Source organism: Chrysochloris asiatica, unplaced genomic scaffold, assembly GCF_000296735.1.
Source record: "Chrysochloris asiatica unplaced genomic scaffold, ChrAsi1.0 scaffold00327, whole genome shotgun sequence".
NCBI lineage: Eukaryota > Metazoa > Chordata > Mammalia > Afrosoricida > Chrysochloridae > Chrysochloris > Chrysochloris asiatica.
Window position 1 is genome coordinate 1,558,273 of NW_006408845.1, and position 27,094 is coordinate 1,585,366.

Sequence of the window (27,094 nt, forward strand, 5' to 3'; positions counted from 1 at the left end):
CTGGATCTCAAGTCCTCAGCCACTCCATCTCTTCAAGCATGCCTCTCTCTTGTCTTCACCTTCTCAGCTGTGTGGCCCCTTGGTCTGTTCCCTGCTTGGGAAAGTGATAGAAAGCTCTTTTAGCCAGTCTGTGAATGCCCACAGGGTACATTCTGCAAGCCAGTCTCCCTAAAGCCCGAAGCTGCTCAGTCTCTCCTTGCCACTGCCTCTGCTGTTGCTGTTTCTCTAGTGGGGATCTCATGTGTCACTCCTGCTCTTCCTTCTTTATGCTTCTCAAATCTTCCTTCTCTGCTTCTGAGATGGCTCCTTTTAACCCTAGCTGGAGGACAAAGCTAACCACTCTCAGCCTTAGAGTCCTGTGTCCATTATTTGCATGGTCCCGCTCAATTACTAAGGAGCTCTGGTAGCATAGTGGTTACAAATCAGACTGCTAACCTCAAGGTCGGCTATTCGAAACTACCAGCTGTCCCGTGGGAGAAAGGTGAGGCTTCCTGCTCCCATAAAGATTTGCAGCCTCAGAAACCCTGTGCCAGGGTCGCAATGAGTCGGAACCGAATCCATGGTACTTAACAACAACAACAACAACAACCCAATTACTTGGTGGTAATTAAGAAAATATTGATTAAAAAAGCCTTATCAAGTAAATTCATGGTACCACACTCACCCTATCTTAACAGTTTAATTATTCATTTGTGTATCTTGTCTTCCATATTAAAGTATAAGGTAGTTAAGAATAAGATACTATCCTATTCATTTTTATATCCTCTTATGCTTTGTATGTAATATAGTAGTAGCACACTCATTGAGCTGAACAAAACTAAGGAGAGATTATAAAAGTATATTTTATGTGTAAAAAAAAAACCTTTTAGACATACATGAGGCAGCTTCAAAAGGTTTGTGGAAAAAATCTGTTTTCTTTTCATTCCATTTTTCCACAGACTTTTTGAAGCTTTCTCATATATATGAATTGAGAATGAGCAGTATTTCTTTCAGTTTACTAACATATGCTTCCTTTTATCACTGAATCATTTCTGGTTACCAGACTTATCTGTCAGTTGGTATGTGCTGTAAGACTGCAAGCTAATTGTTGCCAATTAGACTTAAATAAGAAGGTAAATGTAAAAAATTATCACAAGTATATGTTTGTTTCTTTAGTTTCTGCCATGGTCACACAAAGCCAAAACCATTTATTTGCTCTAGCAGAGTAGCAAAGTAATTTCTCAGCCTACTTTTTTTTTTTAAACATCAGTTTTTTTATTAAATTTACCAGCAGTTAACTGCTTTGCTTTCAGTGACCCTAAAATTTTGCTTTTCCTTGTTTTTGCCCTGATATAGTCATCTTAATATATCTATTGACCACCTAGTATGCGGCAAACAGTGTACTATTCTCTAGAAAAAATGATCAAAGTAGACATAGGTTCTATTCTCATGGGCCTTACATTTCAAGTGTTCTTATTAAGAGCTGTTGAGTTGATTTCAACCCATAACCACCCTGTGTAGGATTTACAAGGAACGTTTTGTGAGCTTGAACTGCCAACCTTGCGGTTCAAACCGACTATGCCGTCCAATTCATTAACCCATAGCACCACTCCGGAATGCCTACAATCTAATAGGAGAGACAAATCACAAACTTGAGATAAAAGTTAATCTAGGTAAATACCTGGAGCTGTTAGATTGACCATACCTGTTTGGGAGGTAAAAAGAAAGTGTTCCTTCATAATTATGTTCTAGGTTATTTGTGATCATTTGCTTGTGTATCTTTTCCATCTCCATCCCTGAAGTGTGTTAAGTTCTTTAAGGGGAGGAAGATTTCTTTTCTTTCTAGTGCCTGACCAGAGTAGGTCTTTTACTTATAAATAATTATTGACTTAATGGATTTATGCAAATAAATAAATTGTAAATTCTTTGTATGAAATAAAATTTCAGTATTAAAAGGCCATATTGCAATACCCTAAACTACTATGCAGTAAGTACATATTTTATATATGGGGTCTGTATTTTTGTTTGTTTGTTTGTTTTCTAGGATATACAGGGTCAACATCAAATTTACAGCAAATTTCCAGTTTTGACTTGACATCCACAAATACTTTATCAGAAGACTCAGTAGTAGTTGTTGGAAAAGGTATTTCAAAGCCATGTAGCTTTTTAATTGTATGTGCTCTTCCCACCTAAGCCAAACATATCAATAAAGAATAGAGAAGAGTATAATATGGGTGTTGAATACAATTTGTTTTATAATTATTCATTTGAAAAAATTATGGGTGAACAGTTACCTTGACCTTTCTTACATTCTAAGAAAACTACGGTAAATTTTATGTCAGTGATTTTCAGAAATATATGCTATAGCTACAGTTTAGGTAGTTCTGAGACAACTTTAGGATAGCTAAAGTTGTTGTTGCTGAGTGCCATCGAGTCAGTTCCAGCTCATAGCAACCCTATAGGGTTTCCAAGACTGTAAATCATTGTGGAAGCAGTAAGCCGCCTCTTTCTCCCTGGAGTGGCTGGTGGGTTTGAACCACTGACCTTGTCCTTATTCTACAGAGCCACCATGCTGTGTGTTAGCATATTTTAAATTAAATGCTTGTTTTTGTTAAGTGCTGTCGAGTTGGTTCCGACCCACAGCAACCCTGTCTTAAGATTTCCAAGGAGCAGTTGGTGAGTTTGAACCACTGACTTTGTGATTCAAACCAACCTTCTGGTTGATTGCTTATCCTACAGTACCACAACAGGCCTTATTTATAAGCTTTTTTATAGTCCTTATTTATAAGCTTAATAATCAATAAATTAGCATAATTTATTGTCTTCCATAAAAAGTGTGGACACATTAAAATTTCATTTCTAAGTTACATATTTTAGGAGAAATAGAGAATGTTTGAACAACATATTTAACTTGCCTTGTCTTTTTAATAATAGTTTCATTTTCTAATTTTAAAGCTAGAATGTGTTGACATACAATGAGAGTATATACATCTTTAACTGCATCTGTTTAGTATAAAATGCCTGGAAAGTTTTCCTACCTTTGTTTGAAAGAGTCTCATTAGGTTAATTTAATTTTCTCATCAAAATGACTTCAATCTACTCCTGCAGCCTTATTTTCTGTTATTCCTCTATTTGCCTTGTCCTAACCAAACTGATTTATTCATTCTACATACAAGCTTCATACTTGTTCAACTCTGCATCCTCATCTCATAGGATGTTCTTTTTTCCTTCCTTTCTGTCTATCCAAATCCAACGTATCCTCCAATCCCGGCTCCTTGAAACCGTGTTAAACTTAGCCAACACCATCATTTCTGTGAATTCAGCACATAGAATATGTGATTCTCATTTGTTATTAATCTTGAAATGCCTGGTAACACTGCCTACATTACTATCCTGTTAGATTATTTGTCTCTGCTTTGTAATAATTATTTAACTTGTCTTTCTTGTTAACTATATTGTTTACTTCTTGAAGGTAAAAACCCTGCCTTTATCATTGTTATGCAAAGTACTGTTACACAAATGACTATTTGATGGTTAATTTCAGGTGTATTTGGAAACCCAAATTCAGCACCAGCAACTTGCAGCCAATCAGTGATATCTTCTGTGGAAAATATAGATACATTTTCTTTTAAACAAAGCTTTGAACCGCCGACAGGGATTTACGGAAGAGCAGTCCAGCAAAGTATCCCATCATATCTTGATGCTGAGAATGAAAAAGATGTAAGATTATATATTAAGCGTTAAGATAAGTTTAAGCTTATAAAATATAACTTTGTATATATCAAATTTAGTGCGATAAATGTTTTTTTATTAAAATTTTGGAAATCTTGCTGGTGTAACTAAAATTCTGATATTTAGTCATTTAAGTGATTCCGCTTTTCTCATTCTGTTGTTAAAGGATATAGTATATGATTCCTGAGTGGAGCAAATGGTTAAGTACTCGTCTTCTAGCTAAAAGATTGGCAGTTTGTAGTCACCCAGATGAGCCTCAGAAGAAGGACTGGCAGTCTACTCCCAAAACACTATGGAGTACAGTTGTACTCTGCAACACATGGGGTCTCCATGAGTCACAGAAAACTCAATGGCAACCAACAGTAGAATAATAAATAAACATAGAGAGAGAGTGAGTGAGTCCTGGTGTGGTGCTGTGGGCTAATGCACTGGACTGCAAAGTTGGTTTGAACCACAAGGTTGGTGGTTCAGGCTCACCAGCTGCTCCTTATACAGGTTCTCTATGGGTTAGAACCAACTCGACAGCGCTTAACAACAATAACAAATACATATATCAAGGACTTCTGGTGTGGCACTGTAGGGTCAATACAGGACTGCAAGCCACAAGGTCAGCAGTTCCAACCCACCAGCTGCTCCTTGGAAACCCTATATATGGTTGCTATGAGTCAGAATCGACCCAGTGGCACTTAATAATAACATACTTAGGCACAAATTTCAATGGATGTGAACAGCATGTATTTCTATTTGATTTTAAGATTCTTGTAGTAAAGACTAAGAAATACATTGTTTATTTTGTTTAGCCATTTAATGTATATCTAGCATTAAGAAAGATATTTTAAATGCCAATCCCCCTGAATACATAAAGATATTTCAACTTTTCCATGCAGACTAAAGTTTCCATTTCAAAATCTACTTATGACAAGATGAGACAAAAGAGAGAAGAAGAGAAAGAACTTTTTGACATTAAAGATTATGAAAAAAAGGAACAGAATCTCTGGGAAAGAATAAAACATGCAGGAACTGAGAAAATGGCATCTGAAAGTAAGTAGAATTTAAGTTTTGCTGTATTTTTGGACTGTTGTTATTGCTAGGTGCCATCGAGTCACTACTGACTCATAACGACCCTATGCACAACAGAACGAAATACTGCCTGGTCCTGGGCCAACCTCAAAATTTGTGCCACACTTGAGCCCACTGATGCTGCTACTTTGCCAGTCTATCTTGCTAGGAGTTTAACTGCAGGTGACGGTGCAATATGTTGGCCAATAATATTGAAATTTGACCCGATAGCTTCCTAAATACTCTTGTTCATAAAAAGAAGTTGATTATTTTTCTTTCTTCTAGCCTTAAATATCTTGGTGAGGTGGTGAGAACGTCAAAACATGAGAGCCCTTGTGTAGACAGCACTGCTTTTCACTCTCCATTGAAAGGAGGGACCAGTTTTAAAAGGGCATTGTCTTTAGTGTTTTCAGATTCAGGTATAACGTTCAAACGCTTGTTAAGCTAGAGACTCCTTATGGTCCAGTATGTGACAAAAGAACACTGAACTAGGAGTCAGAAGACCTGGCTTCTTAAGAATCACTTCTGACTGTAATTAGATTTGTGACCTAGAATAATTCATTTAACAACTCTGGCCTCAATCTTCCTCCCCCATAATTATATAAATTATCTTTAAGGTCTAGTAATTAGCTCTAACGATTCCTTTCATAATCCCTGGACATTTTCCTGGATTTTCTAAGGAGTTGTATCCCAATTTACGGATAAGGAGCTGAGATAGTGAAGCTTGATCATGATAAAAACAAACAATTAAAAAAATACTGCATTTGTCATTTATTTAGCTTATTCATTGAGTACCTACTATGTTAGTGTATTTCTCATTTATTCACCCTGTTCAATGACTGCCTACTACTTCTTTGCCTGGCCAGGAGTAGATTTACTTTTAAATATACTGAATAGATCTTGGTATTGATGTTGTTGTTAAGCAGCAACTAGGAAAAAATGGTTGATAGAGGCAATTGCATGACCTATAATAAAAATGAAAAATCATAATTGTTTTTAATGATTGTTGATGTTAAGTGACATCAAATTGATTCTGACTCATAGTGTCCCTGTATAGGGTTTCCGAGGAGTGACTGGTGAGTTTGAATCGCCAACCTTCCGGTTCAAACCAACCTTGTGATTAAGTGCTTATCCTACAGTGCCACACCAGGACTCCGTTTTTAATAATAAGTATTATTAAAGAATAAATTATATGAATTAATGTGTTGGGTGCCATTGAGTTGATTCCTTAGAGATAAGCATAAGACAAATTTGAACTTGATTAATGTCATGAGGTTCTTCCTAGCTTTTATTTCTTTTGTAATGCTAGAAGTAGGGTTGTTGTTGTTAGTTGTTATCAAGTCAATTCTGACTATGTTGATCCCACATGTGAAGAGTATAACTGCTCCATAGGGTTTTCAAGGCTATGATGTTTCAGAAGCAAATCACTAGACCTCTCTAGGTGCCTTTGTATTGGTTCAGATTACTAAACTTTCAGCTAGTAGTCTAGCACTTAACCAGAATTATAATAGACTTTTAAAGATTCTGTATTCTCAGAGTTAATCAATATAGCTGATATGTCTTACCTGAAGTGGTATGTTGGTGCTGCTGATGTTGTTGTTGTTATGTGCTGTCAAGTCGGTTCCGATCCATAGCGACCCTGTACAGGGTTTCCGAGGCTACAGATCTTTACGGGAGCAGAAAGCCTCCTCTTTCTCCTGCAGAGCGGCTGGTGGTTTCCAACTGCTGACCTTAAGGTTCGCAGCCTGATTTGTAACCACTACGCTACCAGAGTTCCTTTTAGGTACTTTCAAATCAGCTCCAAGTCATAGCGTTATTATGCACAACACAACTAAACCCTGCCTCTACATGCACCATCCTCGCAATTGTTACCCTTGAGCCCACTGCTATGCCAATCCATTTTATTGAGAGTCTTCTACTTTCTCATTGACCCTCCACTTTTCCAAGCATGATGTCCTTCTCCAGGGACTGGTCCCCTCTGATAACATGTCCAAAATACGAGAGACAAAATCTTGTCTTCCTTGTTTCTAAGGAACATTCTGGCTATATTTCTTCCAAAACAGATGTGTTCTTCCGGCAGTCCGTGGTACTTTCAGTATTCTTCACCATCAACATAATTCAAATACATCAGTTCTCTGAATCAGAGGTGTTGGTATTTGAAATTGCTATTTAAATGCTGGTGTGGCACTGTGGGTTAATGCACTGGACTGCAAGATCAGTTTGAACCACAAGGTCAACGGTTCAAGCTCACCAACTGTTCCTTGGAAACCCTATAGAGGGTGGCTATGGGACAGAATCGACTCGACAGCACTTAGCAACAACAATAGCAACAACAAAGGTTAAATGTAGACATTTATGAAGTTAAAAACTCTTGGTTAGCATTCTCAGTTTATTATTTATTATATCATAAAATCCAGAGGCAGGGTATTTCTTATCTAAGAAAGCAAGTAATAGAAATAGTAGGAATAAAAGTACAAATAATATGGATAGTAACAGATTTAGGTACTCATTCTTTCTGGTGACATAGTAGTTAGGTGTTTGGCTGGTAAACAAAAGGCTGGGTATTTGAATCTGCTCTGTAGAAGAGAGATGTGGTCATCTGCTTCTGTAAAGACTGCATCTTTAGAAACCATATGGGACGATTCTACCATGCCTCACCGGGCCTCTGTGAGTCAGTTGAATTGATAACAACAGTTTTGGGTTTTGCTTTATTCTTGCTAAAGATGTTAATTAATTTTGTGATTTTCATCTATTGGTTCTAAAGTTTTGTTTCTAAAAAGAGTGTTTTCTTTAGGTCACTCCTGTATATCTGAATATAAGAATATACTTAGAAAATTTTTATGTAGATCTATCGAACTTGTAAATGTTTAGCCCAGAAAATATTTTTAATAGAAAAATTAGTTATCCATTAGACCAGTGGTCAAGGGACTAGGTAAACTGTTTATAATTTCTCTGCAATAAAATTAACTACAAAAAGTTAGAGGAAGCTTTTACAAACTATTTTAACACTTTTGCTTTGCTACAACATTTTTCTTGCATTTTATAAAAGCTAACACCAACTGAGTTTTGAGCAGCACTGCTTTAGATTGATATTCTGCATACTCTTTTCCCAGAATGCAGCATCATATTTGTGTTATTTTGTTTTATTTTTCTCAGGTGGCAACAAAGATAGGCAGGCAGTGGTACTTATTATTGGTAAATTTGGGGTACTTATTATTGGTAAATGTCTATGTGTCTTCCTAATGAATTAATCTCTTATGAAGATGGGAGTGAATTAGATATAGGAAGAAAATCCTTGAAACTTCAGCATCAGTTTTTTTTAATCTCTAATGTGGGAGTAGTTAACTATGGCATAAAGTAATAATGACTATCAAGCGAAACAGCTCAATGCCAAGAAAGAGCTCAGTAAATAATTTTCAGTAGTGCTGGGTTTTATTTGCTCTTCTTTCAGTGAGGAGCCCTGGTGCTGTAGTATTTACTCATTGAACCCACCAGCCACTCCAGGAGAAAAATGAGGCTGTCCATGCCAATAAGTATTTTTTGTTGTTGTTCTTGGGTGCCATCAAGTCGGTTCTGCCTCTTAGCAACCGTATATACAGCAGAACGAAACACTGTTTGATCCTCTGCCATCCTTACAATTACTACATTTGAGCCCATTGCTACCACCACTATGTGAATCAATCTCATTGAAGATCTTCCCCTTTTTCACTGACCCTCCACTTTTGATGTTGGTATAACCCCAAGATAGTAAATTTGGTGTATATCTATGTGTCTTCCTCATATTTACAGCCTGCCACATGAATATTTACAGCCTTGGAAACTTTTTAGGGAGCGGTTCTACTCTGTTCTATACGGTTACTATGAGTTGGAATCGACTCGATAGCAGTGAGTGTGGTGGGGATTTTTAAATTTATTTGTTTTTGTTCTACTCTTTCAGTGCTGTGATATTCCAAAACTGCAGAGTTGTATTGATACGTTTCGGTCTAACACTTGAGGCTTAATGAGGGTATATCTTAGTCATTTAAAAAAATGAAATGAGGTATCATTTATTGTATTCTTAAATGGCCTGTCTTCTTCCTCATATAATTTACTCTAATGAAAACTAGAACTAATTTAACACTTGTTAGTTGTTGTTACGTGCCATCGAGTGTATTCCAACTCATAGTGACACCATATAGGGTTTCCAAGGAGCAGCTGGTGGGTTTGAGCTGTCAGCCCTGTGGTTAGCAGTCCAGTGTTTATCCTACAGTGTCATGTTGTTGTTGTCGTTAAGTACTATCATGTCAGTTCTGACTCATAGCAACTCTGTATAGGGTTTCCAGCAAGCAGCTGGTGAGTTTAACTGCCCTTGCGTTTCAGGCTGACCTTGTGGTCCACTGCATTATCATGCAGTACCACACCACAGCTCATTGATTGGTTGGTTGGTTATGTGCCGTGGAGTCGGTTCCGACTTATTGCGACCCTGTACAGGGTTTCTGAGGCTGTAAATCTTTATGAGAGCGGAAAGCCTCATGTTTCTCCCAAGGAACAGCTGGTAGTTTCGAACTACTGGCTTTGAGGTTCGCAGACCAATTTGTAACCACTATGCTCTGGTAGCGTAGTGGTTACGAATTGGGCTGCAAACCTTAAGGTCAGTGGTTTGAAACTACCAGCTGCTCCGCGGGAGAAAGATGAGGCTTTCTACTCCCATAAAGATTTACACCCTCGGAAACCCTGTACAGGGTTGCTACGGGTCGGAACTGACTCGACGGCACTTAACAACAACAACAATATGCTACCAGAGCTCCTAGTAATGAAAGAATATCATATTTATCTTTGTGCATATCTTGTCTCAAGTATGTCATAAATTTCTTGAACGAGATTTGGTCTTAGACTTGATAATATAAAATCATAGATAATAATAGATCTTGATCTAAGTCCAGCCTATGCCACTGATTAGCATTGGAATCTTGAGCAAATTAAAATTTATTAGCCTCTATTAAACACACTTATAGTCTCAGCTGAAAAGTAGAGATAATGAGGTACCTATCTCAGCTTTGTTGAAGTTTGTAAAGTATCACAAAGCCTGGCACAAAGTATTTAATAAATGTTACCTCCAAAGTGTTGACAAGTTGTTAGCTAACATCTTCCAATCACTTGTCAGTCAGTTTGTCATACTGTGGTGCCTTGTGTGTTCTATGATGCTGGAAGCTATGGCACTGCTATTTTTGAATAACAACAGGGTACACCCCAGATTGACAGGTTTCAGCTAACCTTCCACACTAAAAGAGATTAAGAAGAAGGAAAAGAGGACTACTTCTGAATGTTTAGCCACTAAAACCTTTTGAATAATGGTGGAACACTGTCAGGTGGCACCAGAATATTGAATATTAAAACACTGTGAATAGCACTAGAATTTAGTCAAATATAGTGCCATAAGATGAGTCCCTCAGTTTGGAAGGCACTCAAAATATGACTAGGGAAGAGCTGCCTCCTCAAAGTTTAATTAACCATGATGATGCAAATGGAGTAAAGCTTTCAGGACTATCATTTGCTGATGGGGCACAACTCAAAGAGAAATAGCCTTAACCATCCATTAATAATGTACAAATTATGAATCTAGGAAAATTTGAAGTTGTCAAAAATAAAATGAAACACATAAAAGATTGATAATCCTAGGCATTAGTGAGCTGAAATGTAGTGGTATTGGACATTTTGAATCTGAAAATCATATGGTTTACTATGCCAGGAATAAAAAATTGAATGGAGTCATAGTCATCATCAAAAAGAACATTCAAGATCTATCTTGAAGTATAATGCTGTTTGTGATAGGATATAGACATACGTCTACAAGGAAGACCAGAGTCCTGGTGTGGCACTGCAGGTTAATGTTTAAACGTTAAGGTCAGCAGTTCAAGTTCACCAGCCACTCCTCGGAAACCTTATACAGGGTTGCTGTGAGTTGTAACCAAGTTGACAGCACTTATTAATGAGTCCGGGTGTGAACAACAAACAAGGAAGACCAGACTCCTGGTGTGGTGCTGTAGGATAAACACTAAGCCACAAGGTCAGTGGTTCAAGTCGACCTGCTACTCCTCAGAAACCCTATACAGGATTGCTGTGAGTGAGAACTGGCTCAACAGTGCATAATAACAACCAGGAAGACCAATCAATAGCTCTACTATTCAAGTTTACTTACCAACTGCTAATGCCCATGATGATAAAATTGAAGAATTCGATCACTTTCTTCAGTCTAAAATTGATCAAAATGCAATCGAGATGTATTGATAATTACTGGTGATTAGAATACCAAAGTTGGAAACAAAGATTAGTAGTTGGAAAATAATGACCTTGATGATAGAATCAATGTTGGAGATTGCAATGTAGAATTTTGAAAGACCAATGACTTCTTCATTGTCAATAGCTTCTTTAAGCAGCATAAAAGATGACTATACACATCGACCTCACCAGATGACATACACAGAAATCAAATTGACTGCAGCTATGGGAGGAGACAGTGGAAAAGCTCCATATCAACAGCCAAAGCCAGGCCAGGGACAGACAGTGGAACAGAGACCATCAGTTGCTTATATGCTAGTTCAAGCTGAAGCTGAAGAAAATTAAAACAAGTCCATGAGAGTCGAAATATGACCTTGAACATATCCCACCTGAGTCTAGAGTTCATCTCAAGAACAGATTTCATGCATTTGACACTAAATACGAAAGACCAGAAGAGTTGTGGGATGGCATCAAGAACATCATAGAGAAAGACGGAAAGGACCACAATGGGTGTCAATAGAGACACTGAAATTTCTCCTCCAGTTTAGAGATGCTAAAGCAAATAGAAGAAATCAGGAAGTAAAAATGCTGAACAGAAAATTTAAAAGGACAGCTTGAGATAGTCAGGTATCATGATGAAATGTAAAAAGACCTAGAGTTAGAAAATCAAACGAGAAGAACCTGGATTATATGAAGAAGAATGTGGCATCAGGATAGAAGATTTATTAACAAGTTGTGATTATACAGATGATACAACCTTGCTTCCTGAAAGCAAAGAGGATTTAAAATACTTATAAAGATGAAAGACCACAGCCTTCAGTACGAGTTGCACCTCAATGTTGTTGTTGTTGCTATTAAATGCTGTCAAGTTTGTTTCAACCCATAGTGACCATGTATGGGGTTCCAAGGAGCGACTGATGAGCTTGAATCACCGACCTTGCTGTTCAAATGACTTTGCAGGCCAGCACATTAACCCACAGTGCCACACCAGGACTCCACGCCTCAATGTAAAAAAAAAAAAAAAGCAAAAATCCTCACTACTGGACCAATAAATAACACCATGAAAAAATGGAGAAAAGACTGAAGTTGTCAATAACTTCATTTTGCTTGGATCCACTATCAACACTCAATAGAAGCAGCGATCAAAAAATTCAGCAACAGATTGCATTAGGAAAATCTCCTATTGTTGTTATTATTAGGTGCCATCGAGTCGTTACTGACTCATAGTGACCCTGTGCACAACAGAATGAAACACTGTCCAGTCCTGCACCAACCTCACAATCGTTGCTATACCCAAGCCCATTGCTGCTACCACTGTGCCAATCCATCAAATCTGCTATAAAAGATGTATTCATTGTGTTCAAGGGCAAAGATTCCAGTTTGAGGACTAAGGTGTGCCTGTTCCAAACCATGGTAGTATTCACTTTGTATTTTATTTTGTACCTTTTTATTGTCACTTGAGTAAAGGTTCCCAGAACACATCATCAGCTTCACATTCAACAAATCATTTTATTTCAATTATTACAGTCCTTTCCTTGTAACATCAGTTACCATACTTCCTCCCTGTATTTCTTGTTTCCATTCCACCTTCTTTTCACACCCTTATGAATTTTGTACTCAGATAAATGCTGCCAGTTTGCTCTTGAATGATTGACGATTCTATGGTGTGCATACCTCCATAGTGTTTCTCTGTATATCACTTGGCAGAAAATCATCACAAGGATGAGTTCAGTTTCAGACCTGAAGGATGACCAAAGGAAATAGTCTCAGGTTCCTCCAGTCTCTCTCTGACCAGTAAGCTTGGTCTTTGTTATACTTTTGAGTTTTGTTCTTTATTGAGGACTTTATTCAGGACTTTCAAATGGGAACCCTTTTAGAAGAGTTGGCTGTGGTAGTTAGGCACCATCTAGTTCATCTGGTCTCAGGGTCTTAAAGACTTATATTCAGATGTTCCATTAGTCCATTGGACTAATTGATTCCAAGTGTCTGTGATGTTTTGTAATGTTTTGTTTTAGGTGAAGCATCTGGAGCCATTCCACAATATAAAGAAAGGATGCCATCTGTCACTCATAGTCCAGAAATAATGGATTCATCAGAACTACGGCCATTTTCTAGACCAGAAATAGCACTTGCAGAAGCCCTTAGGCTTTTAGATGATGAAGATTGGTAAGTTTCCTAGCAGAAAACACCAAAAAGTTTTCTGTCGATTTTTAAAAAAATACCTTGAAGCACATTTCCTATTGAAATAATGATGAAAATGATGAGTTCTTAGGAAGTCAAAGTGTCTTTTCAACTTTGTGTTATATAACTGATTTTTGGTCTTAATAGTACATTTGTTATGTTATCAGTTATATATCATAAGGATATAGTTTGGTTTCAAAGGATTAAGCAAACCTTTGGGACAGGACTCACCATTTCTCAAAGTGTTCCTCTGTGAAATAAACCCTATAGTTATCCTAGAAATACTTACCTGACTGGCCACACTTGCCACCCAGCCAGCTAAGGGAAGTACAAGAACACTGGCAGTGTGTATCCCACTTGCTTCAAACAAAATGTCCATTGGTTACTTTTGACCCACTGCTTTTTCTATTCCTTCACTATCTTTTCCATCCCCACCCTAACCCTCACCATGAGTTTTTGTCTTCTAGACCCTAATCATCAACATAAAAATATAATACTTAGTTTCTTTAAAATCCTCCAAAAATTTATCAAAACTAATCCATAAGCCTTAATTACCTGACAAACAAAATGCTCTTTAAAAGAACACAACATACAGAAAGTTGACAATATAATGTTGAAAAATTAGTTGACATGCAAAACAGGCAGAAAAATGTGACTCAAAATATAGAGAAATATCAATTGACAAAAACAGATCTAGAAACAATGGAATCAACCATTTTAAATAGCTATTATAGATATGTTCAAGGATTTAAAGGAAAATATAAAGATAATTAGGAAGGAAATTAAAGATATTAAATAGAACTAAACAGAATTTCTAGATGGGAGAAATTATCAGAAAAGTTTACTGGATAAGATTAATAGGAGATTGGATAATTTGGATAAATTGGATAATTTAATAATAGCTGTATAAATTTTTCATGGTTTTCTATTTTTTTTGCTCTTTGCATATGTCTGTGTCTGCACGTGGTGAACTCTTGAATGTCTTCGGTCTTTTCTCTCTATTTTCCATAATATGTTCACGGAATTTTAAAAAATTATTCAGGGTTATCAGCTAAAGAAACTCTTCTTAGCTCACATACTTCAAACCCACAGGATTATTGCCATTGTGCTGTTGGTCCCATCGAATCGATTGAAACTAATAGTGACCTTATGCACAGCGGAATGAAACACTTCCTGTGCCATCCTCACGATTGTTGTTACACTTGAACCCATTGCTGCTATCATTGTGCCAGTCTTATTGGGGGACTTCCTCTTTTTTTTTATTGACCCTTCACTTTATGAAGCATGATGTCCTACTCCAGTGACTGTTCCCTCCAGATAACATATATCTGAAGTATCAGAAACGAAGTCTCACCATCCTGGCTTCTAAGGTGTATTCTGCTGATACTTCTTCCAAGACAGCTTTGTTCTTCTGGCAATCCACATTGTTGTTAAGTGCCATCAAGTCTGTTCCGACTCACAGCGACCCTGTACAGAGATTCTGAGAGGCAGCTGGTGAGTCTGAACTGCCAGTCTTGCAATCCAGTACTGTCCTGCAGCACCACACCAGGACTCCATGTTGTTGTTGTTGTTGTTGTCAGGTGCCATTGAGTTGGAACCGACTCATAGTGACCCCATGCACAGCAGAACGAAACAATGTCCTATCCTGGGCCAACCTCACTGCCACTGCCACACTTGATTCCATCAATGATGCCACCTGGCTGATCCATCTCGTTGGGGGTCTTCCTCTTTCTCTCTGACCCTCCACCCTACCCAGCATGACATCCTTCTCCATCGACTGTTCCCTCCTGACAATATGTCCAAAGTATGAGAGACGAAGCTTAGCCATCCTGGCCTCCAAGGAGCACTCTGGCTGCACTTATTCCAAAACAGATCTATTGGTTCTTTTAGCAGTCCATGGCACTTTTAGTATTCTCCTCCAACACCACAACTCAAAGGCATCAATTCTTCTACGATCTTCCTTATTCACTGTCCAGCTTTCGCATCCATATGAGGTTATTGAAAATACCATGGCTTGGGTCAGGCGCACCTTAGTCCTCAAGCTGACATCTCTGCTTTTCAACACTTTAAAAAGTTCTTGTGCAGCAGATTTGCCCAATGCAACACGTTGTCTGATCTCTTGACTGCTGCTTCCACGAGTGTTGACAGTTGATCCAAGAAGAATGACGTCCTTGACAACTTCAATCTTTTCTCCTTTGATAAGAATGTTGTTTATTGGTCCAGTGGTGAGGATTTTGGTTTTCTTTATATTGAGATGCAACCCATACCGAAGGCTGTGCTCTTTGATCTTCATCAGTAAATGTTTCAAGTCCTCTTCACTTTCAGCAAGCAAGGTTGTATCATCTGCATATCGCAGGTTGTTAACGAGTCTTCCTCCAATCCTGACGCCACATTTTTCTTCATAGAACCCAGCTTCTTGTATTATTTGCTCAGCATACAGGTTGAATAAATACAGTGAAAGAACACAACCTTGTTGAACACCTTTCCCAATTTTAAAACATTCAGTATTCCCATGCTCTGTTCGAACAACTGCTTCTTGGTCCAGGTACAGATTCCTCAGAAGTACAATTAATTGTTCTGGAATACTCATACTTAGCAATGTGGATCATGACACGCTATGGACAACATTGTGAAGCATGAGTATTCCAGGACTCCATAGTACTTTCAAAATTCTTCTCCAACAAACAAGGTATCCTTGTTTGTTGTCCTACTTTCACATGCATTTGAGGCAACTGAAAATACTATGGCTCAGGTCAGCTGCTCCTTAGTCCTCAAACTAATATCTTCACTCTGGAACACTTGAAAGAGGTCTTGTGCAGCAGATTTTCCTAATGCAATGTATCATTTGATTTCTTAACTACTGGCTACTTCCATGAATGTTGATTGTGGGTCCAAGCAAAATGAAGTCTTAGACAACTTCAATCTTTTCTCCATTTATCATGATGTTATTTATTTGCCCAGTTCTGAAAATTTTGTTTTCTCTACATCGAGGTACAATCCATACTGAAGGCTGTAGTCTTTGATCTTCACCAGTACATATTTTAAGCCCTCTTTACTTACAGCAAGTAAGGTTGTTAATGAGCCTTCCTTCGATCCTGATGCCACATATTTCTTCATTTAACTTAGTTTCTTGGATTATTTGCTCAGCATGCAAATTGAATAAGTGTGGTGAAAGAATTCAACCCTAGTACTCACCTCTCCTTATTTTGAACCATTCAGTATACCTTTGATCTGTCCAAACAACTTGGTGTATGTACACGTTCTTCATGAACACAGTAAGTGTTATCCTTAATAATGTCTTAGATCTTCTCTATTTTCCATAATTTTTTAAATTCCTGTTCAAGGAATTTAAAAAATTAATTCTATAAGCTAAAGAAATGCTTAGCTGTTCACAGGCTTCTAAACCACAAAATGTAAACCATCAAATTGGAAATGTTTTATATAAATTCCCCCTGAACTATTGTTAGTAGCCTCCAAGTCTTCATCTAGTTTATTTGGTTGCATAATGATAAAGAATTAGTAAGTTACAGAAGCATCTAATGGTGGTATTTGGCTCTTGGGTGATATATTCACCAATAAGGTAGCACATTGTTACTTTGTTAAAAAAATTTATTGTAAAATACACAGAATGAAATTTTATTTATCCATTGAAAGTGAAAAGTTCAATATATGTTGTTAAGTACTGTTGAGTCAGTTCCGACCCATAGTCAAAAGAGCGACTGATGAGCTTTGACTGCTGACTTTGTGGTTCAAACCAACCTTGCCATCCAGCACATTAACCCACCGTGCAACACCAGGACTCTGCAAAGCTCAATTGTTGTTATTGTTGTTAGGTGCCATCGAGTCGGTATCGACTCATAGTAACACAACAGAAGGAAACACTGCCTGGTCCTGAGCCAACCTCACAATTGTTGCCACACTTGAGCACATTGATGCTGACATATTGCCAACCCATCTCTCTGGGAGGGCCTTCCTCTTTTTCTCTGACCTTACCAAACATGATATCCTTCTCTAACAACTGGTCCCTCCTGACAATGTGTCCAAAATATAAGAGACTAAGTTTGGCCATCCTGGCCCCCAAGGAGCACTTTGGCTGCACTTCTTCCAACACAGATCTGTTGGTTCTTTTGGAAGCCCATTGTACTTTCAATATTCTCCTCCAACACCATAACTCAAATACATCAATTATTCTACATCTTCCTTATTCACTGTCCAGCTTCTGTATGCATATGAGTTTATTGAAAATACCATGGCTTGGGTCAGGCGCACCTTTGTCCTCAATCTGACATCTTTGCTCTTCAACACTTTAAAAAGGTCTTGTGCAGCAGATTTACCTAATACAATACATCGTTTGATTTCTTGGCTGCTGCTTCCATTAGTGTTGATGGTTGACCCAAGAAGTGCCACACCAGGACTCTGCAAAGTTCAATAGAATTAAGTAAATTGACAATGTGCATAACCTTTACCACTATCTAGTTCCAGAACTTTTCCTCATCTCAGATGGAGACCTCATATTCATTAGGTAGTCATTTCCCTATCCTCCCTTCAATCGCTAGAAATTACTAATCTCCTTCTGTCTGTACTGGCTATTCTAAACATTTCATATTAATTAAATCATATTAATTTGTTGTCCTTTGTGTTTGACTTCTTTCAATTAGCCTAATGTTTTCAAGGTTTAGCTCATATTTTGTGTTGTCAGTGCCATCAAAGTGGTTCCAACTCACTCTTTGGGACTCTATGTAGAGTTTCTGAGACAAATTTTGTGGAAGCAGAAAACCTCATCTTTCTCCTATGGAGTGGCTAGCAGGCTTAAACCACAGACCTTGTTTTGGGGCAGTCCAGTGCTTATTATATGGAGCCAGCACATTCTATCACATGTTTTAGCATATGGTAATATTTTATTTCTTTTTATAGCAGAATAGTAACTACATTATATTTATCCTTTCATCCCTGATGGGCATTTAGGTTGTTTTAACTTTTTGGTTATTGTGAGTAGCGCTACTGTGTACATTTATTTACAAGTGTTTGTACACGAATTCAGTTACTTAACATATATTCCTAGGAGTGGAATTGTGGGTGTGTATGACAGTTCTAGATATTCAGGAATCACCAAACTGTTTTCCATAAAAGGTGCAACATTTAAAATTTCTATCAGCAATGGATGATGATTTCCGTTTCTTTATATCCTAGGAACTGCTTTTTGTTGTTTTTAAATGAATATTGTAGTAGGTGTAGAGTCCTGGTACAACACTGTGGGATGAGCACTGAACCACAAGATCAGTTTGAACCAACCTCAATGTCAGCGGTTCAGACTCACCAGCCACTGTTCAGAAATCCATACAGGGTCACTATGAGTCAGAACAGAAACGATGGCACTTAACAACAACAAGAAGTAGTCATGAAGTGGTATATCACTGTAGTTTTGTTCTCTGTCCGTTTTTCACTGCTTCTTTATCTTTTCTTTGTTACTTCATTCTTTCTTCCACTTTCTAGACATGTAGGATGCTCTTACTAGAGCGCGATATGTTCTGTTTTAAAATATTTGTAAAGAATTAACTTAGTAATGATTTGATTCTCAAAATATCTTTTTAATTACAAAAGTGAATTCTATTAGAATTTTTTAAATTACACAATTTTAATATGAGATTCTTAAGTGATGGGGGGAAATATTATACAAGGTCTCCTCATTGATAATATTCCAAATACAAAAAAATAAAGGCATCTGAGATCTTATTCTAGGTGTTGTTGTTATATGCCGTAGAGTCAGTTCTGACTCCATATAGGACTTCTGAAGAGCAACTGGTGAACTTGAACTGCCCACCTTGCAGTCCAGCACATTAACCTGCAGTGTCACACCAGGGCTTCTAGTTGATCCCCATTTAATGAATGCTTTTGTCATTTGTTTCTTTCTCTCATAGGGAGAAGAAAATTGAAGGACTGAATTTTATTAGATGCTTAGCTGCTTTTCATTCTGAAATACTGAACACAAAGTTGCATGAAACAAGCTTTGCAGTAGTTCAAGAGGTAAACTGATTTTCAGGGTTTTTTGAATAAAAAAACATATATATGCCACATTTATTTGACATTTTAAAAGATCTTTACTAAATTATGTGGAGCCCTTGTAGTGCTGTAAGATAAGCACTGGACTGCTAACGACAGTGTGGGCAGTTCAAACCAACCAGCTGTTCTCCATGAGAAAAAGGAGGTTTTCTACTTTCATAAAGATTTGCAGCCTTGGAAACCCTGTTTTGGGTAATCATGTGTCACAAGCAACTCAGCGGTACCTACTCACAACAATAGGAAGCTAAAGTAACCAACTCCTTACTTTGAAACATTTAAAAAATGTATTAGGTGATTTTAGGACAGATGATGTGTGTAAAATGTGTAACTTTAATAGTAGAATTGTTTTCAAAGTCTTTATTACTGATTTTCTTTCAGAATGTTATCAAAATGTACTCTATGGAAATTTTTTTTAGGTGAAAAATTTACGATCTGGAGTTTCTCGTGCTGCTGTGGTCTGTTTAAGTGATCTTTTCACTTACCTGAAAAAGAGCATGGACCAAGACCTAGACACTACAGTAAAAGTTTTGTTGCACAAGGCTGGAGAATCCAATACATTTATAAGAGAAGATGTTGACAGAGCACTGAGGGCGATGGTTAATAATGTAACTCCTGCGCGTGCCATCATTTCTCTTATCAATGGAGGGCAAAGGTGATGCTCAAAATAATCTTAAAATATTCTTAAACTAAGAATGGAATTGTGTGCAATATTCATGGAGGAAAAGCAGATTTTAGTGTCATTTCAGCAAAAACAAATAAAAGTGAGATTACTCCTATGTGATGGGCATCACGGCAGGTTTTGAGCACACAAAGAATGATAGTATTGTTACTTTAAAGATGTTTCTATTCATAGATCTAGAAATAAATGTTTTGTTGTTTTTAACTTCTTAATAAGAAATAGCTAATGCAAATAATTTATCATTTTATCATGCAAGGATGATTGTTAAGGGACAGGAATGGTATTTTAACTTTAAATTTGGATCTCTGGAAAATAGTTCATACGTCAACTTTGTTTTAATTGACCATGTTTTTTATAGCCATTTACACATAGCCGTAAGAAGATGTACAGCCCAGCACTTATCAGATGTGGTGGAATTTATGGAACCAGAACGTATTTTATCTGGAACAAAAGATATGGCTGACCGTATATTACCAGCTGCTGCTAAATTTGCCCAGGACAGTTCACAAGAAACCAGGTAAATAGGTGATATGTTGTTGTTATTGTTAAGTGCTATCAAGTCGTTTCTGACCCATCGTGACCCTGTATAGGGTTTCCAAGGAATGGCTCGTGAGCTTGAACCACCAATCTTGTGGTTCAAATGACTTTGCAGTCCAGCGCATTAACCCACAGCGCTACACCAGGACTCTAAATAGTGATATGATATTGTTGTTGTTATGTGCCATGGAGTCAGTTCCAACTCATAGCAACCCTATACAGGGTTTTCGAGGCTGTAAATCTTTACGGGAGCAGAAAGCCTCATCTTTCTCCCATGGAACAGGTGGTAGTTCGACCACTGACCGTGAGATTAGCAGCCCAATTCGTAACCACTACACTACCAGAGCTCCTTAAATGGTGATATGTTGTTGTTGTTGTTGTTACGTGCCGTTGCATCGGTTCTGATCCATAGCGACCCTGTATAGGGTTTCCGAGGAGCAGCTGGTGAGCTTGAACCACCAACCTTGCACCATACCAGGAGTCTATTATGCTGAGTAAAATTAGTCCATCACAAAAGGACAAACATTGTTTGAGACCAATGTAAAAGTTAAGGAAAAGTTTTTCTTGATGAAAGAAACAATATATGATGGCTACCGGTGGGGAAGCAGGGCAGGGAAGGCAAAATTATTCATGTATTAGAGGGTAGACATATATGTTAAGATGGGTGACATGGCAGGTAAGAGGGAGATTAGCAGAGGAAAGATGAAGGTAGTAAGACACACAAGGAGGAATGCAGTAGTTAAAGTGAATAAAGGTAAATGCTGCTATTTTTGGTATATGGAAGGTCTTGACCCCTGTAGTGAAGCAAATTGTATGGTTTGCTGAAGGTAAAACTGATGATCTGCTCTGTAAATCTTCACTCAATTCACAATTGAAAAAAAAAAAATAAGGACAAGGTTGAGAATGGATGGTAAAGTGGGTGGAATGGAGGTAGAAACCAAGAAAGGAAGCAGAATAAATGTTGTTCCATGGAGGGGATTGCAGTTTTTGAAATGAAGTAAAGTGTCATTTGTTGACTGTAAAACTGATGATCTTGTCTGAAACCTTCACTCAATTCACGATTAAAAGTTAAAAAACAAAACAAAACATGGATTGCCAGAAGCACAAACAAATCTGTCTTGGAAGAAGTACATCCAGTATGCTCCTTAGAAGCAAGGATGGTCAGATTTTGTGGTTCTGTCAACATGTTGTCTGGAGGCATCAGTCCCTGGAGAAGGGACATGCTTGATAAAGTGAAGGATCAGTGAAAAAGAGGAACCCCACACACATACAATGAGATGGATGCACACAGTGGCACCAACAACTGACTCAGACATAACAATTGCAAGTTTGGAGATTTTTCACTTTATTGTGTATAGTGTCACTGTGATTCAGAACCAACTCGATGGTATCTAACAACTACTAACACTGATAGTCCAGGAATAACTCTAGTATCATGCATTCTGAAATTCCTGTATTAGAATACGTTGACTTAAGGTATTGCTCTAAGAGATTTTTTTATTTCTTTGTTTTTCTGATTCATATAATGTAAAAACCTAATCTGGAAAATGCTGTAACATTCATATATTTGCAGATAACAGATTATTGAAGAATTGGAACCCAGGAAAGTTTTGGCTAGGGAAAAAAGAAAGAGAACCTCAGAAATGTAAGACCTAGGGGCAGTTGACTCAGACTAGAACATCTGGCCAGCAGGTATGCTGCAAAAGATGATTGAGCAGGCAGGCCAGGTCAAAGCCAGACTACTCCTACCTCTCAGTTCTGCCGGTGGTCACCCTTGATAAAGACACAAGGGTGCCTGGGAAAAAAAAACAAAACAAATAATGAAAGCATTTGGCTCTCCACCTAACCTATGGCTAAAAGATTAGAAACTAGAGTGATTTTTAAAGTACTGGTTTAAACTGATTCAGTTAGTTTAACTACATTTCGGTGGCTTACTTAACATAGATTGGGGATATTGCTGTTGATAGGTTTTTTCTTTTACTGAAAAAAAATTCAGTTAAGAGCAGAAAATGAGTTGTTTTTATGATACAAAGTTATTTTAAGTATTTCTGAAATATTCGTAGGTATTATGGGCGAAAGATGCTTTTCCTTATGATGTGTCATCCTAACTTTGATAAAATGATTGAAAAGTATGTTCCAACTAAAGATTTACCCTACATTAAGGAATCTGTTAAAAGCTTACGGCAAAAGGTATGTGGAAAAAGTTTGTTTTATAAACAACTTTGAAAGATTTTTGCCTTGGAAGATAAAGACTAGAAATAGTTCTTTCATTATTACTCTGTTAACATTTAGAGTGTATCTACAGTAGCATTTCAACAATGCAGTACTGAGTAAACATATAGTGCCAGCCCTGGGGAATAAATATTTATTGAACATATATATGATGCTTGATAGTATGCAAGTATGTGACCTATTGAATTTACAGCCTGCATTGGAGTCACAACTCTGAGAGTTATAAACTGTAATTTTAGGCACTAAACTGTGCAATTATATTTCACTAACCAGAACTCGTATATTATAAAATGAGGACAGTAATGTTTACCATACTTGGTGCCTACTTTAGTTACCTTATATTGTTCTAGTATTAAAGCAGTGCAAAGTTTTTAGTGTAAATGCCCTGTCTTCCCACAGTGATTAATGAGGATTCAGTCATGTCTGTTGACATAATATGTAAGTAGTAAATACCAAGTGAAATGTGAAAAAGACATTAAAAATTTAATCCATTTGCATGTTATTTTATTTAAAAATAGTGTACCATTTTTCTATTATAATTCCTGTTATTCCTACTTGATAACTCTGGGCTTAGGGTTTATTTATGAAAGGATAATATTATACAGATGTGATAATGTCCATATAAGAGTATTTTTTATGTTTATTAATCTTGAGAACTTGAATTTAATTCTTATAGAAATTATCTAATGTAACCATGTTTTGTTTTGTTTTTCATTTTTGTTAATAATATTTGTTCACCAGAATGAGGCAAATTATATTTGTGAGTCATTATAAGTACATCGATCAGAATAAAGAGGTTTTGTATTTGTGAGTCATTACAAGTACATCTGTCAGGAAAAAGATTTTGAATACTTATCAAAATACTCTCACACTTCTCATGTTGCATAGGAATTCAACTGTTTTTGAAACATGTTCCTATTTTCAATAGATTTTAAACTTTAAGAACTGTTATAAAATGCAACATATTAATGTTTTTTTTTTATTTTAACCACAGCAAAGGCAACCAAAAAGTATACATATACATAGTATTTATGTATATAGGCATATAGAAAGGGCTTCAAAAAGTTCATGGAAAAACTCCATTATTTTTTAATTCCATTTTTCCACAAACTTTTTAAAGCTCTTTTATACGTGCATAGGTATGTATATGTAAATATATTTGTTGTTGTTGTTAAGTGCCATCGAGTCGGTTCTGACCCATAGCGACCCTGTATAGGGTTTCTGAAGAGCAGCTGGTGAGCTTAAACCGCCAACCTTGCAGTTCAAAGTGACTTGGCAGCCTAGCACATTAACCCACAGTGCCACACCAGGACTCCATATATACATATATTCATATATATTTAGAGGTATGAAAGATGAGGCTTTCTGCTCCCATAAAGATTTACAGCCTCGGAAACCCTGTGCAGGGTCGCTATGAGTCAGAATCGACTCTAAGGCACTTAACAACAACAACATACTTATGTTAGATGAGGCTTTCTACTCCCGTCAAGATTTACAGCCTTAGAAACCCTGTACAGGGTCGGAATTGACTCGACGGCACTTAACAACAACAACAACATACTTATGTTAGGAGTCCTGGTGTGGCGCTGTAGGTTAATGCGTCAGACTGCAAAGCCATTTGAACTGCAAGGTCAGCAGTTCAAGTTCACCGCTGCTCCTTGGAAACCCTATATTTATTTTGGAGCTCTGGTGTGGTGTTGTGTGTTAATGCGCAGGACTGCAAAGTCAGTTTGAACCACGAGGTTGGTAGTTCAAGCTCACCAGTTGCTCCTCAAAAACCCTATACAGGGTCACAATGGGTCAGAATCAACTCCAACAACACTTAACAACAACAACAACAATACTTATATTAATATTAACACATGCCTGATGTGGCACTGTGGGATGATGCACTGGACCACAAGGTCTGTTTGAATCTTAAGCTTGGTGGTTCAAATTCACCAGCTGCTCTTTGGAAACACTGTACAGGGTTGCTGTGAGTTAGAACCGATTTGAAGGCACTTAACAACAGCAACATAAATACATATATGCACATATGTGGCCATAGTCTTGTGGAACATCTTGGTCACATGACATAGTGTAGTTCATAAAGTTATGGTCTGTCTATATCCTGTTTCTGGTGAGTAATGTCTGAAATCTGAAAAGTTTGTGAACAGACATCTAAGATATAATTACTGATATCTACTCATCTAGAGCAAAAGAGGAAGGAGGAAATCAAAGATTCAAAGAAGAAACTAGTCTATAGGACTAATAGTTCGCATAAACCATCGATGTCATCTCCCTTAAGCCGGAAGAACTAGATGATACCAAACTGATAGACTGGGAGAAAAACGTAAAAAACAATCTTAAATATCTTAGAGGTCCCAGACAAGGTGGTGGAGTAAGTAGACAACACTGTCCTGACCCTCTTCAACAAAGACATGAGAAGAAACCCAGTACAGCAAATACAGATGGTAATCTTGGAACCCTGAGCATCAGAGGATAGGATAAAAAGGTGGATTGAGTGCTGACTGCAGGAGGAAGCTGAACTGGAGCAATGAGAGAGAAGAACAGTAGACATACTGTGGGTTGGTACAGTGTAGCCATCTTGACCTTTTGCGAGCACCTATTGATACAGCAGCCTACAAGCACAGGACAAGACTGAAAGCAGCAGGGTGGTAAGATTCTCCCTTATTCTTGTACTCTCCTCGTCCCAGGATGCATGGCCAGTTCCTGCCATCGCCATCCCAGTGGTCAGAGGCACCCCTTCCTGCCTGGCATCTGATCTGTGTGGGGTCAGGCACCTGACATAGTACCTCTGCTTCTGGAGGCATATGAACCCACCCTGAACAATGCTACACGAACAGTGAACAGAGAATTAATTGTGTTCACACTTCCCATCTCTACCATATCCACCGGGAGTCAAGCGGTGAGTGCCTCAGAATACACCAATATACAGTCATCAACTAAATATAAATATGACACCACAGTGTCTTGGAGAAAACATACAATTTCAACTTGCACAAAGAAAAAAGACAGAGTGCCTTAAATAAGTGATCAAAATACAGAGTCGGAAAATATGATATTGGAACTACCTGGTAAGGAATTCAAAAGAATGCTAACTAAGCACCCTCAATGGATTGAAACAGTGATCATGAAAACTACAGATGAAATCAAGGAAAAATACACAAAACTATGGAAAAATTCAGGAAACAAACTTACAAAATAACTTGGGAAAAAATGGAAACCATACAAAAAATAGCAGTGAGAAAACCTGAAGATTAATGCTAAGACTTCAGAAATAGATAATACACTGAAACAGCAAAGAAACAGAATTGAATCAATGGAAAGCCAGATTTCTGAACTTGAAGAAAAATTATCTGTATTCATGTGCTAAAGGAGTAATCCCACCACTCATCCGTCTGTTTGTCATACTGTGATGACTTGTATGTTGCTTTGATGCTGGAAGCTATACCACCAGTATTTTAAATAGCAGGGTCATCCATGGTGAACAAGTTTCAGTGGAGCTTCTAGATTAAGACAAACTAGGAAAAAGGAGAGAGACTACTTCTGAACATTTATCCATTAAAACCTTATGAATAGCAGTGGAACATTTTCATATATGACATAGTGCCAGAAGATGAAAACATGAATAACACCAGAATATTGTCAGATAATAGTGCCAGGTGATGAGCCCCTCAGGTTAAAAGATACTTAAAATACAACTGGTGAAGAGTTGACCATGATAATGTGAATGGCGTAAAATTTTCGAGATCTTCATTTGCTAATAGAGTACAACACAAAATTAGAAAAAGCTATAAACATTAATAAACAGAACTTGGAATGTACAGAATATGAATCTAGGAAAATTAGAAGTTGTCACAAATTAAATGGAACACATAAAGATAACCTAAGCCCTAGTGTGCTGAATCTTGTCATCACTATGCTGAGAACAAATTCAAGAGGAATGGCATAGCATTCATTATCAAAAAGAATACTTCAAAATCTATCTTGAAGTACAGAGTTGTCTGTGATAGGATAATATCCATATGCCTACAAGGAAGACCATTTAATACCACTGTTAATTCAAATTTACACACCAACCACTAAAGCCAGTGATGATTTAATTGAATTCTACCCATTTCTTCAGTCTGAAATTAATCAAACTTGCAGTCAAGATGTATTGGTAGTTTCTAAATCACTAGGTGACTAGAATCCAAAATTTGTAATCTGTAGTTGGAAAATAGGGCCTTGTGATAGAAATGATGCTGGAAATTACATGATAGAATTTTGTAAGACCAATGACTTATTCACTGTACAAATACTTTTTTTAAACAAAATAAAATTTGACTATATTTATGGACCTCACCAACTAGAATCTACAAAAATCAAACTATA

General features: G+C 37.3%; 1 protein-coding gene across 1 annotated transcript in view; it reads left to right on the forward strand.

Moving 5' to 3' along the window:
• The window catches only part of FAM179B (family with sequence similarity 179, member B), a 106,085-nt gene that overhangs the window by 65,327 nt on the left and 13,664 nt on the right, over positions 1-27,094 (forward strand). The window contains 7 exon segments of the mRNA XM_006875440.1: positions 2,033-2,122; positions 3,524-3,699; positions 4,599-4,752; positions 13,044-13,194; positions 19,128-19,233; positions 19,686-19,921; positions 22,549-22,675. Of these exon segments, the coding sequence (XP_006875502.1) occupies positions 2,033-2,122; positions 3,524-3,699; positions 4,599-4,752; positions 13,044-13,194; positions 19,128-19,233; positions 19,686-19,921; positions 22,549-22,675 (1,040 nt within the window).